Genomic DNA, 16,750 nt, shown 5'->3' on the forward strand with positions numbered 1-16,750 from the left:
TGATCGGCCCCACTCATTCTGCCGGTCATACTCTTGATCTATTATTTACAAACTCAAACAAAATAACTATAGACCGTCCTTTACCTGTCCTCTGGTCCGATCATTTCATGATCAATTTTTACATTCACCTTAACTAATTTCCACCTCAACCAAGGATGGATCTTAACATGAGCAGACCATGGAACAAGATCAGTCCTGAAGCTTTTTCTTCACACTTTTCCCCCGCACCTATCGAATCGCTCAAGGATCCCAACCTGGCCGCGATTAACCTAGACCAAGCTAATACTGCAACCTTAGATATCATCGCCCCAAGTAAACTAAGCAGATGTCCTAACAAACTGTCTCCATGGTTTACCACAGAACTCAAAACAACGAAACTGGTCGTTAGGGCACACGAACGTAAATGGCGGCATACAAAAAATCCTAATGACAGATTACAATACAAGAAATTCCACCGTCAATATATGAGCGACATTGCCCTAGCTAAAAAAGTCTACCTGGGGCACAGGATAGACCAGGCCGCGAACTCGCACAGAGAACTCTATAAAATAGTTAAGGAGTTCTCTAACCCCCCGCCTTGCCAGCCCGCCACAACTGCGTCCCACGAATGGGTTGAGACCCTTTCCTCCGTTTTTTATAACAAAATCAATGATATTTACAAAACATTCACCAATCTTACTGTTACTGATCAACCTCTCAAGCAGTCTACTAATATAGCCCCTCCCGCTCCCATCACCATCTTAAAGGAATTTCACTCATTCACGGAAGATGAAGTAACCCTCACAGTGAATAGAATTAAGTCAGGCTCCCCAGCAGATCCGGCTTCTTCCCTAATTCTGTCCAAAGTTGCCCCCATTTTTACCCCCTCACCTGACCAGAACTTTTAAACTCTCACTCTCTCACTCGACGGTTCCCTCACACTGGAAAGAAGCCGTCATCAGACCCATTTTGAAAAAACCTTCCGCTGACCCATCACAACCTTTGAATTATCGGCCAATCTCTCTCCTTCCGATGTTCGGCAAGGTCTTGGAATCCCTAATTAACACCCAACTCACTAAACACCTTGAATCTAATAATTTATTAGATCCATCTCAGTCAGGATTTAGGGCGTTTCACAGCACCGAAACAGCCCTACTTGCAATGGTGAACAATATCAGGCTTGCTCTTGATGCTAAACAGTCCGCCATCCTGATACTACTCGACTTGTCCGCTGCCTTCAACACCATCTCACACAGCATTCTATTAGAGCGGCTGGCGGAGGTTGGTGTCGAAGGCTCAGCTCTATTATGGATCAAAAGCTACCTGACTGGACGGAGCTCTAAGGTCCAGATATGCAAATTTTTACTCCACAGATCAGGAAGTAGATAAAGGTGTACCACAAGGCTCCATATTGAGCCCAACGCTTTTTAATCTTTACGTGTCTCCTCTGGCAAAATTAATCAAAGTTCACAGATTCGAAACCGTGTCCTATGCAGACGACACACAAATCCTCATCACCCTGGGGACTAATCCTACTAATGTCAAACTTAGATTCCAAAAATGCATGCTCGCGGTAAAAGACTGGATGTCAAACAACTACCTTTTACTTAATGCAGGCAAAACAGAGATTTTGCTCTTTGGAAATGCTCATAAGTACTGGACAGATGAATGGTGGCCATCATCGTTGGGACCTTGTCCCCCTCCCAAGGCAACAGCCCGTAACTTGGGGATAATGCTAGACAACAAACTCACCATGGCTGACCATATTAACAACATTGCCCGCATCAGCTTTGGGCTCATGCGTAACCTAAAGAAAATCTTCAAGTGGATCCCTCTTTCTTCCCGTCTGCCTCTAATCCAGGGACTAATTATTAGCCGCCTGGACTATGGCAATGCTCTTTACGCCTCTATAAACGAAAATCTCCTGAATAAACTCCAGGTCCTTCAAAATACTGCAGCCAGGATGGCTCTTGATCTCCCCCCCCGCACCTCTTCTGCCCCCTATTTGAGGTCGCTCCATTGGCTTCCTATAAAAAAGCGTATTAAGTTTAAAATGTGCTGCCTGGTTCACAAAACTCTGAACGGCAAAGGTCCAACCTATCTAGCCAATAAGTTGAGAGATTATCGCCCGACTAAATCACTCAGGTCGTCCAGCAGGCATCTTCTTACCGTCCCCAAAGTACGAGCCGTCAGAAACGGAGACAGATCCTTCTCCAAAATTGCCCCCGAGAGCTGGAATGCTCTTCCTTTGTTCATTAGGCTACAACCCAACCATCAGAAATTTCGTAAATTCCTGAAAACCTGGCTATTCTAATGCTGATTGACCGCACGCCCATCATCTGAGTATCTGCTGGCGCTATGAAACCTTCGGGTGATATACGCGCCTTACAAATGCCAATACATACATACATACATACATATAGTACAATGCCTTTATAGAACACAGGCTGAAATGTACTAGAGCTACAGTACAATGAACCTCAGCGACACAGGTTGAAATCTACTGGAGGTGCAGTACAATGAATATTTGGGACACCGCTTAAATCTACGAGAGATACAGTCCAATGAACCTTTGGAACACAGGTCGAAATCTGCTGGAGGTCTGTGGCACAGGTTAAAATATGCTAGAGGTACAGTACAATGAACCATGGAGAGACAGGCTGAAATCTACTAGAAGTACAATAAAATGAACAATAAAATCAAGATCAGGCTGACATTAAGCAATTCAATTCTTATTCACATCTAGGGTGAAACAAGATGTAAGTAATGCAGTATGGTTACAAGAATTAACATATTCAGGTACACTGCTTAAAATGATGTGATAAGGCATTAGCCTTTCCACAAATCCCTCGCATTCACTTTCATTCAGTGGTTACAAAACTCGGTTACAACTTCACCGAAGACACCACTCCAGTCTGTGCTGGCATTCATTCACAAAGATGCAAACAATTGTATCCTACCTTTTAGCCCTAGGTGTGATACACTGTATACTGCATAAACTACTCACCATGACTTGAGTAAAACTGGATATCTCATGTGTGAGGTTGTTTGAGTTCAAGGTTATTAGCCTTCCGAGTTTGGGCTTCTCCACAATGGTAAATGTGATACTCCTGTTCATGGCATTATCTTCATCGTTTGTTACTGCTCTCAAAACACTAGAAGCCAAAGCTTTCTTGGTGCCTGGAATTATAAAGATTTTAATGCTAGTTGGGGAGATAAGAAGTTACAGTTCACATGACACAAAAACATATTCATTCAGGAGCATCTTAATACAAAATCTTGATCAAACAGACTTGTGTTTACACGTTTGCTGAAATGATTACTGAGAAGTGTACCTTATTTAGCAGAAAAACATTTAGAAGTCTTCCAAGATACGGTTCAAAATTAGGGGTGAGCGTAAAACTCACGTAATTACGTGGAATACTGCAAGATTCAGCAGACTTATGCGGGAAGAGCATTTCTGCCTTAAAAGCTATTGCCTTTTATTTTTTTCTTATTAAGTATTGAGCAATAAAACATTACAGCAGTAGGCATCATTGTACGCTCATTGCAAGAAAATTCAGCATTAACATGGAAAATGTGTTTGTTGTCGAATAATTTGTTATAGTTTACCCTGCATAATCGACACTGTTGAATCAGCAGACAGTCCGTCTCAGTTGTATTAAGCATTTTTCCCTTGTCCCCATGCCCACCATACATAGAGAAAGAAGTGGGATTTCCAACATGTGTCTTTAACAAAAAGTATAATTTTTTAAGAAAGAAAAATTGCTCAGTGAGTGTCGCCTTGTTCACAAACGTCTCTATCAGGTGCAGCAATATCACACTTTCCTGCATGGCCATGGTGGGGCATAGGAAGCACGGGGATACCAGAAACCCTCTGGCAAGAGGGCAGAGTGCCTTTTATCATTCACACGCATTATCACATTCCCGCACTGTTCCTGTTTGCCTCATCCTGAGTGTCGCAAGACAGGAGGCCATTAACCACCTCCTGCCATAGCTCCTCGATTGGTTTTTGGTGCAGACCCCTTGACTTTTCAGTCAGCAGTGCAGCCCATTCCGCTGCGACCTATGTTCCTACCTCTACCTGCCATCTACTGTGAGGCGGGCCACGTGATGAGATTTCCAATGGAGTACTATATCTCTACTAGCTATTCCCAGAGCTAAGTCTAGGAAACTATCAGTCACATTTTAGGACTTGCCTAGACAGTGCAAGCGCTGTCTAGAGACATAGGTTGTATATACTTTGTGGGCTTCAGCCCACCCATAGGCTTCCCATTTGTTGGCTCCACTGTCGCTCTCCTATTCTTTCTTCCCATTTTTCAATGGCATGCATGTGTCATGTCCTTTCCTGTGTTTAGCCCTCCCCTAGAGCATGGACCATTTAAACTATCTCTCCACTGCTTTCATTTTCGATCTGTTTTAGTACCTACTTTTTTCTTTGCTAAAGAGCACTTAACCCGAGCGTTCGTGTATTCACTTGCTGCTCCAAGCTCCACTGTAAACAGGCCTGTAAATCTTGTTCTTATCTCATCACATTTGCTGTGCAATCAAAGATCGACCGGTTCTCACACTAGGAGTTCCTCCAATACCACTCTTTACGCTTTTCTACTAAAATACATTTGGCTCCACTCGCTACTGCTGAACACGTGATAAACTCAAAAAAGTGGTTGCTAGGGAATCCCTTGCTCTACTGCTAATATTGACCTGCTGGTCATCCATTTGCTGTGCCTGCTCTTCTCTTTCTACACTAGGCTAACCTCCTATGGGTTCTGTAAGTGATCCTCCAAGTGATCACTCAACCAAAAGCAGCAGCGCTAACAACCTAGAATGGCGATCATTATGTGGCTAGATGATATATATATATATATATATATATATATATATATATACACACACACATATTATCTACTGGCGGTCGCCAGTAGATAGTTATAGTTAGGACCGTGTTTCCATAGGAAATCTCAAAATTCTATTTTGAATAACTTTGGCGCCGGTTGACGAATCCTCGCGAAATTTTCAAAACTAATGGGGCGCTCCGCTCAGCTCCTACCCTGAAAGTCTCGGGGTGATTCGTCAAGCGGGGGCCGATAAAAAGGGGGTCCCAAAACGCGTTTTCCCCATGCATTTTTCCATACGACCTTTAGTCGAAGGTACAGCCCGAACGGCTGAACAGAATTACTTGAAATTTGGCAGAGAAGTAGTCCTCAGGTCAGGGAAGTGCCTTTTGCAGGTCTGGTGTCAATCTGTTCAGTAGTTCCTGAGAAAATAGCATTTAAAAGCATATACATATCTATAGCCGCGCACCGTGCGCGCACCCTAACGTGTGCGAGCGTAATTCTGATTGGTGGTTTCATGTTAGTCAACGTTCGAATCGGTCGGAATCAGGAAGTGTTGGCCGCCATTTTGTTTGTTTTCAGTGCAAGAGTGAAAAAGGAAGGTGGCGAACGTGAAAAGGGGGCAGGGTAGAGAGTTCCTGACCCCCTAGCCTTTGTCAGGGGGTCCCTGAAGGACCCCGAAGGCAGAACATTTAAAAAAAAATTTAAAAAAATTAAATCGCGGGGGTGCGCGCACCGTGCGCGCATGGTGAAAACCCCCCCCAATTTTTTTTTTTTAATACTTAGTTTATTGTAAAATAAATATATAAAAAAAATAATAATACATACATAACTTAGCATTTAAAAAGCCGTACAAATTCACTGAAAAAACCATAGGTTTCACACACGTTATAGTTCGGAATTAGCATTTAAAAAAACTTGCAAGTTCACTTAGAAAACCATAGGTTTCACACATGTTATAGTTAGGTGGATATTTCACTCGTAAAAAACCAATGAAATTCCCTCGTTATAGTTAGTTGAGATAACTATAACTCGCGCGACCGCCACTCTATCACAAGGATGATGTCATCAGTGATGTCATGAGTGATGCCACTGACCATGTCATGAGTGATGTAATATGTGACGTCATGAGCAGAGGATTGCGGGCGCGCGAGTTATAGTTATCTCAACTAACTATAACGGGGGAATTTCATTGGTTTTTTACGAGTGAAATATCCACCTAACTATAACATGTGTGAAACCTATGGTTTTTTAAGTGAATTTTATATATATAAATACATATATATCACATCCACAACTTTCCAAACATCTACGGAAAGAAATCCAGGACTCCCAGGGGTGCTTATTCAGAGTTTATTCCAGGCAAAGTTTCGCCTCACCAACGTGTTTCGCTACTTAAAGCTTGTTCACGGTATACACATTTGCGGTTTAAAAAAAAAAAAAATTGGCGGGCCCTGGGAGTCCTTCTGGGACCCCCTAAGCAGGTCTAGAGGGTCATGGTATTTATAACCTGCCCCCTTTATACGTTTTGCACACTTATTCCACAGACTTCTTCAGCCTCGCTTCTACCGAGGCACAAAATGGCAGCCAACAGTTCCTGGTTTCGAATGTTGACAACCACTTGACAGCCAATTAGCATTCAGCACGTGATCGGGAGGGTGCGATCAGGGTGCGCAGGTCCAGCGCGGCCAGAGATATATATGTACTTTTAACTGTAATTTTCTCAGCAACTACTAAACAGATTGACACCATTTAAGCAAAAGGCATGAGTCTGAACTGAGGACTACCTCTTTGCCAAATTTGGTGTAATTCCGTTCATCAGTTCGGGCTGTAGCTGCGGCTAAAGGTCCTATGTGAAATTGCATGGGGAAAACACGTTTTGGGATCCCCTTTTTTCTCGGCCCCCGCTACACGTATCATCCCGAGACTTTCAGGATAGGAGCGAACCGGAGCTGGCCAAAAGTTTTGAAAATTTCGCGAAGATTCGTCAATCGGCGCCAAAGTTATTGGGAATAGAATGTTGCGGATTTCCTATGGAAAATAGGTCCTAATAATACCTACCTACTGGCGACCGCCTGTAGGTAATATATATATATTGCAATATTACCTACTGGCGGTCGCCAGTAGGTAGTTATAGTTAGGACCACGTTGCCATAGGAAATCCGCAACATTCTATTTTGAATAACTTTGGCGCCGGTCGACGAATCCTCGTGAATTTTTCAAAATAGGTGGGGCGCTACGCTCCGCTCCTTCCCTGAAAGTCTCGGGGGGATTCGTCAAGCGGGGGCTGAGATAAAAGGGGGGTCCCAAAACGCGTTTTTCCCATGCATTTTTCCATAGGACCTTTAGACAGGGCTACAGCCCGAACGGCTGAACAGAATTACTAGAAATTTGGCAGAGAGGTAGTCCTCAGGTCAAGGAAGTGCCTTTTGTAGGTTTGGTGTAAATCTGTTCAGTAGATTCTGAGAAAATAGCCTTTAAATCAATATATATATCTGAGCCAGCTTACGGTGCGCTTACGGTACGCTTACCGTACGCGTACGGTGGCGTGCGCGAGCGCGATTCTGATTGGCTCTTAGATCTTAGTAAACATTCGAATCGGCCGAAACCAGGAAGCGGCGGCCGCCATTTTCTCTCTCGCACTGAGAGTGATGTTTAAAATATAAAGCACAAAAACATGTAAAGGGGCTGTTTAGACAGCTCCCACACACATAGCAATGTTGAGGGAGTCCCCAAAGATCCCCCAAGGCCAAAAACGGAATTTTTATTTTTTCGCTAATTTCGCCGATTACGCTTACCGTACGCGTACGGTAAAAAATTATCCCCCAAAAAAAATTATCCACACTCTCCCCACCCCGTGTGCAATTGGTGCCCGAAGGGCACCAATTGTGCATGGCTTATGTAAGACGAGTTAAACTAAAATATTTTTAAAAAAAAAAAATAAAAAAATAAAAATTATCCACACTCTCTCCACCCCGTGTGCAAATGGTGCCCGAAGGGCACCATTTGTGCATGGCTTATAACCGATACGAAAAATTAAAACATTACCTTTCAAAACGAAGTGCATCATATGTCCTCCATGTGCGCACGGTGCGCGAAGCGCATCGTGCGTACATGGACCATCTAGCGTAACGTGGGCACGCGGTGCGCGTAGCGCACCGCGTGCCCACCGTGCGTGCACGGCACTAACTGCGTCGCGCACCGCGTGCTCACTGTGCGCGCACGGTGCGCGAAGCGCACCGTGCGCGCACGGAACGAACTGCGTTAAGTGGGCGCGCACGCCACGAATGGCGTAAAGTAACTTAGCATTTAAAAAACCGTACAAATTCACTGAAAAAACCATAGGTTTCACACACGTTATAGTTAGGAATTAGCATTTAAAAAACCTTGCAAATTCACTGAAAAAACCATAGGTTTCACACATGTTATAGTTAGCGGAAATTTTACTGATAAAAAACCAATGAAATTCCCCCGTTATAGTTAGTGCAGGCAACTATAACTCACACGACCGCAATCTTCTGCTGATGACATATGTGTCTTTATGAAAAAAAAATATTTGTAATATATGTATAGCTAAAAATGTATGGAAGAAGACATGGGCAAATAAGTGTCTAAATACAGTATTAGCATCAGCAGAGGATTGCGGTCGCGTGAGTTATAGTTGCCTGCACTAACTATAACGGGGGAATTTCATTGGTTTTTTATCAGTAAAATTTCCGCTAACTATAACATGTGTGAAACCTATGGTTTTTTCAGTGAATTTGCAAGGTTTTTTAAATGCTAATTCCTAACTATAACGTGTGTGAAACCTATGGTTTTTTCAGTGAATCTATATATATATATAGATATTTATATTCAACCAAACAAAAGTCAATATCGTGTGCTCTCAGTTGCAAAAGACTCCACAAGATCAAATGATTCCAAGGGTGTTTATTCACAACGCGTTTCGGCTGCAAAGCCTTGATCACGTGAATAATTGTGCATACACTGGTGTCTTGATAAAGTATTAGACTGTGGTCATAGAAGAAGGACATCATCAATGGGCTTAGTGCAACCATGGCCGTCCACTTTCCAGTACTGTGCACTAGAGTAAGATTTATTTTTAAATGAATTTGTTAACAGTTTTAAAAATATTTTTTTCTTATTTATGTTACAGGAGGAAAGGAAGGGGCCCAGACACCAGCACTAACTTCTCACGGGCAACCTACCCTTTTTCCCTCACTATCACTTCTATTGCTGAATGTCAGGTACTGTGAGACTGGGCATATGAGATCGTTGGACTATAGTTTTCTTATTGGATACGGTCAGTTACTGTAATTACAATTTTAAAAAGTAATTTGTTTATGCATAAATACTGGACTTGCGAAAATATGTTCTTTATGGCACTGCAATGTATTTACAGGTAATGGGTGATACTCATCTATCACAACCTGGATAGACGGGGTCGCATTACCTCTGGGCACTTGCCCATTCATTGTACAATATGTGGTTGTTATTCTTTCAGAACATCGTATTTTCAAGATGTATTCTGGGAATTGCATCTCCGTGATTTGCTGTGGTATAATCATGCATTGGTAGATACAACCAAAGTTGCCGATTGTATTTTGTATTTTCTTTATGCTGGTTTCCATGCGAACAAATTATCAACATGTATTGTGTTTGCGTAATTAAATATGCATAACTAGGTGCAAGTGCACAAGATGCCAGAATATCGGCTTATATTATTATATTTTGCTGAAAATGTCTGCTTATGTAACATGAGCACATATTTGGTCAGGGCAACTATGGACAATTTAATGCGTGATATATGAAATTGCATTAAGCAGTATTGCCGTTGTTGACCGTTCCAAGATGTCTGCCATGGTTGCACTATGCCCATTGATGATGTCCTTCTTCTATGACCACAGTCTAATACTTTATCAAGACACCAGAGTATGCACAATTATTCACGTGATCAAGGCTTTGCAGCCAAAACGTGTTGTCAATAAACACCCTTGGAATCATTTGATCTTGTAGAGTCTTTTGCAACTGAGAGCGCATGATATTGACTTTTGTTTGGTTGAGGATTACGTCCAGGCGTGCTTCGCCGGCGTGTGTGCCACTTCCAGCGGGTCCCGAGCAGTCGGAAGGAGTGTATATATAACCTACTGGCGGTTGCCAGTAGGTAGTTCTAGTTCGGACCTATTTTCCATAGGAAATCCGCAACATTCTATTCCCAATAAGTCTGGCGCCGGTTGATGAATCCTCGCGAAATTTTCCAAACTTTTGACCAGCTCCGCTCCGCTCCTACCCTGAACGTTTCATGGTGATTCATCTAGCGGGTGCTGAGAAAAAAGGGGGGTCCCAAAAAGCGTTTCCCACATGCCATTTCCCATAGGATCTGTTGTCGCAGCTACAGCCCGAACCGCTGAATGGAATGACACCAAATTTGGCAAAGAGGTAGTCCTCAGTTCGGACTCGTGCCTTTTGCATATATGGTGTGAATCCGTTCAGTAGTTCCTGAGAAAATTAGAGTTAAAAGTACATAAATATCTATGGCCGCGGAGGATCCGCGCACCCTACACGCACCGTAAGCGCACCCTCCCCGCATCGAGCGCGCACCCTCTCGATCGCGCGCTGAATGCTAATTGGCTGTCGAGTGTCTCTCTACATTCGAAACCAGGAACTGTTGGCGGCCATTTTCTGCCTCGGTAGAAGCGAGGCTGAAGAAGCAAGGGTAATAAGTGTGTAAAACATATAAAGGGGGCAGAGTGGAAATACTTTGACCCTCTAGAGGTGCTTAGGGGGTCCCAGAAGGACCCCCTGGGGCCCCCTTTTTTAAAAAAAAAAAAACGGCGAGATCCACGGCAATGTTTTTTGAAAAAAGACAAGAAATCATTGGTTGTATGACTACTTTCTACACAGAAAGGTAGGGTGTATATTTCTGTTTTTTAAAGGTATGATTCTTATTGGTTAACAAAAACAGATTGTAAGGAACATTATATATGATAAGCTGATATGTTGAAAAGTCAAGCACACTTCCTGTCTTGTTTAGTAACATTGTGTGCTGAACTTGTGACCTTTGAGCTCAGTGCTGTGTTCCATGAGCTGTTTCTATGGTAACAGGCTGTCAGAACTCCAAAGGATCAGAATCATTCAGTCTGTTTTACACATCAAGAACACACGATTTCTAGCACACAGAAGGTAAAGGCCATTACTTGGAAGGAAGCTTGGAGATTGTATAACTCCAAGATGGCCGACGAAGTGCTGAAGTTGATGGTCTAGTCTTTCTTCGTTACGGAGCTCTACTAGTGGCGCTCACAATAGAACGTTGGTGCACTTCACCGAGACTTTTGACAGAAGCGCACGCATTCTTGTATCCCAGTCAGTTAGTTAGTTAGTTAGGTTTCGTTGATGCTAGTCTGTTATCAATTCTTGCCATAGTGAAACTATTCCTGAGATATTGCCGAGTCCGAGATATTCAAATTCTACTCTCGTCATAGAAGCTTCGTTGGATTGCTTGCGCAAGCCTCCAGCAGAGACACTATTCAATAATCTTTGAAAACCAATTCCAAGACCACTACCTCGCCGAGGGAGCAGTGTTCCAGTCAGAATCAGTGCTGTCACTGAAGCTCCAGAATTTCGACTTCCTCACGGGAGCAGCGTTCCAAACCGAAGACTGTTCAGAACTAGACGCTAACTCGTCGAGTTAGTAGCGAACTCTCCACACCTCAGCTAAGTACCACGAGTTATCGATTGAGTGTATGTAATTACTTATTGCTCGAGTTCCTGATAGTTCTGAGGAGACCGATAGACTGTATATATATTATTATCTCTGAGGAGGAACTTGATATACATCACATAAACACCATCTACCAGTTGTCTAGAGGAGGCTACGTGAGAAGGTTATCCGGTTGCCTTGTCTCTACACTCCTTAATAGAAAAAACTAGAATGAGATAGTAATAAGAAATTAGGTATGTATAAGTTCAGTTAAGATAATAATTGATTAGAAAAGAATACAGTCCATTTACAGAATCACTTATAGATATTTATCTTGCTACAGAACGACCCTATCTTTAAATGACAGAAAGATTCTGAAGACACATTGAGGAGAGGCAAAGGCCAAGGTTATTCTGGTATGTACACAGAGAGAAGGAAGTTGAGAGAGTATTTAGGATTTAAATTAATATTAGAACTAAGTATGCATGTGTTTAGTTTCTAGAACCAACTATCAAGAAAGACCACAAGTGCAGAGAAGAAACAGAAGGTTGGAAGCAGAAAACCTCAGGCAGTCTCTTTGTCTTCTTTATTATTTTATCCACTCCCCCTTCCCCCACTGGGAGATTCCCCTGGGGGCTAGCAACATTGGCAGCAGAGGTTCTCCTGGACGGGGCATTGGGAACAAGCATCTCTGCTCCTGCACAAGTCCAAGATTTGACACAGGCAGAAGGCAGATTGGGGGAAGGGTTGAAATGTATTTCAGTTGGAAAGGGTTGAAATGTTTAACCAATAGAAATGTGTGTTTGCTTTTGAGTTTATGTGTGAAGGATTGTGATTTGATGTTTACATGTAGATGTGTGGAAAATGACAGGGAAACTTTTCCATTCTTTGTTTTTGCTGAGAGGTGCACAGTGCAGAGATTCTGTAAAAGAAAATATGGTGAGTGACTGATATACTTCTTAATCTACAAAAGAACTTGAAAGATGAGTTATTTAATTCTGAGGGGATGTATGTAGACTATTTTGATTTTAATCAGACTAATGTATTTCTCCTGCTAAAGTGTAGGGAGTACTTTTTTTCTCTACAATCTTATTGACAGTGTGTGTGCATGTAGAAACCATTTTGTGATAAGCATTTGTGTTTTTCATGTGTTTGCAGACAGATAACTGTGTTGTTTTTATATTTTGGTAGAATTAGAAACCAGTCATTGTTTATGAATTTGTGAAATGAGTTATGTTATGTTTCTATACTAAAATGTAGTATTACTTCTAGATGAAGAAATGTGTTTTGGTATAGTGCAAGGGATAGTGTTGTTTGTCTAGAATCACACAGTGAGTCTGTGTGCATTTGGGAACCACTGTGAGAGAAGCATTTGGTAACATCGTGTATTTGCTGACAGATAACTGTTTTAACTTGTCATGTTGTGAAGTTTTAGTAGCATTAGAAGACAGTTATGGCTTATGATTTGAATAAATGAGTCAGGCTTTGACAGAAAAGTGCAGTCCTGAAATATGCAGATTGTGTGCAGTTCCGTTACCAGTTGCACTGTAGTGAATGAGTTTTGGTAAACTCCTAGGGATAGTGGTGCTTGCCTAGAATCACACTGTGAGTTAGTGTGTATTTGGGATCACTGTGAGAGAAGCATCTGGTAACATTGTGTATTTGCTGACAGATAACTGTTTTAAAACATGTTATGTTGTGAAGTTTTAGTAGCATTAGAATCCAGTCTTTGCTTATGCGTTGATTAAATGAGTCATGCTTTGACAATGATGTGCTGTACTTAAATATGTAGATTGTGTGCAGTACCATTAACTCTTCCAGACTAGTGAATGAGTTTTGGTTAACTCCTAGGATAGTGTTACTTGTCTAAAATCACACTGAGTGTGTGTGCATTTGGGTAAGGATTGTGAGAGAAGCATTTGGTAACATCGTGTATTTGCTGACGGATAACTGTTTTAAAACCGGTCATGTTGTCAAGTTTTAGTAGCATTAGAAGCCAGTCTTTGCTTATGCTTTGATTAAATTAGTGAGTCTTTGACACAAAAGTGCAGTCGTGAAATATGAAGATTGTGTGCAGTTCCCTTACCACTTCTACAGTAGTGAATGAGTTTTGGTAAGCTGCTAGGGATAATGTTGTTCGTCTAGAATCACACTGAGTCTGTGTGCATTTGGGACCGACTGTGAGAGATGTGTTTGGAAAATCTTGTATTTGCTGACAGATAACTGTTTTAAAACATGTCATGTTGTCAAGTTTTAGTATCATTAGAAGACAGTTATGGCTTATGCTTTCATTAAATGAGTCAGGCATTTACAGTAAATTGCAGTCGTGAAATATGTAGATTGTGTGCAGTACCATTAACTCTTCCAGACTAGTGAATGAGTTTTGGTAAACTCCTAGGATAGTGTTGCTTGTCTAAAATCACACTGTGAGTCTGTGTGCATTTGGGTAAGGATTGTGAGAGAAGCATTTGGTAACATCGTGTATTTTTTAGCAGATAACTCTTTTAAAACCTGTCATGTTGTCAAGTTTTAGTAGCATTAGAAGGTAGTCTTTGCTTATGCATTGATAAAATGAGTCAGGGTTTGACACTAAGGTGCAGTACCATGTACTATTCTGTTCACTGTGGCAGAACTGAAAATTTTAAAGTTTTACTTAAGCACTGTCCTAGAAGTAGTGTGATTATTTAGTCAGTTTCTAAGTACCAAATAGATTGCTTCAAATGTCTATGCAGTATGCATGTAGTGTTCTAACATACTATATACTTGTCTTTTACAACTTCAATTCCCTAGTCAGTATCCATACACTTCCAGGAAACACCCTGTTACTTCCTTTGCAGTCCTCTAGAGACCCATTCAACAGCATGTACTAATCCATTCACTGTGCCAAAACCCAAACACTTATAAATTCACAAAGACACTCTCTTTCCAGTACTCTAATGATTCAGTCACTGCCCAAGTATTCATGCACTGAGCCAGGTCTGAGCACATGGGCTTCTTCAAACCCCTATCCACTATGCATGCAGTCCTCTAACCACCTACACACTTGTCTTTCACACCTTCAATTCCCCAGTCAGTATCCATTCACTTCCAGCAAACACCCTGTCACTCCCGTTGCACTCCTCTAGTGACCCATTCAGCATCATGTACTAATCCATTCACTGCGCCAAAACCTAACCACTTATAAATTCACCCAGGCACACTCCTTGCAACACTCTAATCATTCAGTCAGTACCCAAGTACTGATCCAGTGACCCAGGCCTTAGTATATAGACTGCTTCAAACCCCTATCCACTATGCATGCAGTCGTCTAACCACCTACACACTTGCCTTTCACACCTTCAATTCCCCAGTCAGTATCCATACACTTCCAGGAAACACCCTGTCACTCCCTTTGCAGTCCTCTAGTGACCCATTCAGCGCCATGTACTAATCCATTCACTGTGCTAAAACCCAAACACTTATAAATTCACCAAGATACTATCTTTGTAGTACTCTAATCATTCACTCAGTGCCTACGTATTTATGCACTGAGCCAGGCCTTAGCACATGGACTGCTTCAAACCCCTATGCACTATGCATGCAGTCTTCTAACCACCTAGACACTTGTCTTTCACACTTTCAATTTCCTAGTCAGTATCCATACAGTCCAGCACTACTGCCTTTGCACTCCTCTAGTGACCCATTCAGTACCAAGTACTAATCCATTCCCTGTGCGAAAAGCCTAGCACTTATAAATTCTCCTAGGCACTCTCCTTGCTGTACTCTAATCATTCAGTCAGTACCCAAGTAGTCATGCAGTGATCCAGGCCTTAGCACATGGACTGCTTTAAATGCCTATGCAGTATGGATGCAGTCCTCTAATCACCTACACAGTTGTGTTTCACACCTTCAATTCCCTAGTTCGTATTCATACTCTTCTAGCAAACACCCTGTCACTCACCCAGTATGTCTCCTTATAGTACTGTAATCATTTAGTCAGTTAGCATGTAGAGTTTTAGTGAGGTAGGCTTTAGGGCATGAACTGCTTCAAAGTAGTATGCACTATGCATGTAGTGTTTTAACCATCGTCACACTTGTGGTTCAGGGACATAGTTTCTTAGTCAGTATTTATATAAAATGTGTTTGTACAGTAATGGAATAGTATAATTTTAAAAGTTATTAATATACATTTATTTGTGATTCTTTTTTACAGAGGAGTGTTTCTCATCTGTTTGCACTCTTCTCGTGCAAGATTGTTCGGATGAAGGGTCCTTAGGTGTTTCATCATACTTGCCGTCCGCATGAGTATTTTTTGTTAGGATCCCCTCGTAACAGAACTCTTTTGAAAATCTTGTGCATGATCAAGGTGGCATTGGTCTTTGTTTGCCCCTTGGGAAAAGTAAAAAATGTCCTCACCACTAAAGAAAAACGTTGTGGGCGTGGTTCCTTCTGCAAAAAATTGTCCTCAGATTCTGTAAATATTTTAAAGTGGCAACATTTACAGTTTTTGTAAGTTAAACTTATAAAATGTTGTTAGCTGTATGCATTTTATATATCTGTGATTTGTTTCTTGTGGTATTTTGTTGAGAATACCATGTTGTTTTTTTTTTAACAATCTTTCTGATTTTCCAGGTCTGTCGTCGAAATCCATGGTGTCTACAGGAGTGTTCCGCCTTGTTGTTTTGTATTATTGTTGTTACATTTTGTTTATTAGTTTATCGTTCATATATATGTCAATAAAAAAATAAAGTTTGAAAATAGTTTATCTTTTACTTATTTATGATTATAAAAAATAAAGTTTGAAAAAAAAATAATAACGTTTTTGGTTGTTCTCTTAACTGCTGTGTGACTCTTTCTTGTTCTTATTACTGTTATTTGATGGAGTCCACCATGGTGTTAAACTTTGGGGCACCTATAGCTGGAATACTGGTGATATCTGCAGTTTGCACCAACTTCTGAATAGTGTGTTAGATTTATCTCAACTTTACTTCCGTTAAAGTGCTGATAATGAAATGGAGACTAGCCGTTCTCATGCAAAAAGACACAAGGTGCACCTTTCCAATTTATTCTAAATACTAAAATCCTGTATTGAATTGCACTGAGGTATTGGCTGTACTTACAGTGTACACACAAAATCTATTAAGAAATCTCATTGCATTTATATTGATTGGGAATAGTGCGTCAGGTGCTGGATCTTGACGAGATACACTGCTCAGTTCGTATATTGTTCTGCACACGAAAAAAATCACATCACAAC

The 16,750-nt window shown here is 41.5% G+C and overlaps 1 protein-coding gene across 1 annotated transcript in view; it reads right to left on the minus strand.

The window, feature by feature from the left end:
* Nucleotides 1-16,750, minus strand: part of LOC146864194 (chondroitin sulfate proteoglycan 4-like) — a 432,950-nt gene that overhangs the window by 90,243 nt on the left and 325,957 nt on the right. The window contains exon 8 of the mRNA XM_085631285.1: nucleotides 2,987-3,159. Within this exon, the coding sequence (XP_085487411.1) occupies nucleotides 2,987-3,159 (173 nt within the window). The remainder of the gene's footprint in view (nucleotides 1-2,986; nucleotides 3,160-16,750) is intronic.

The sequence above is a fragment of the Triturus cristatus genome, chromosome 2_1 (genome assembly GCF_964204655.1).
Source record: "Triturus cristatus chromosome 2_1, aTriCri1.1, whole genome shotgun sequence".
Classification (NCBI taxonomy): domain Eukaryota; kingdom Metazoa; phylum Chordata; class Amphibia; order Caudata; family Salamandridae; genus Triturus; species Triturus cristatus.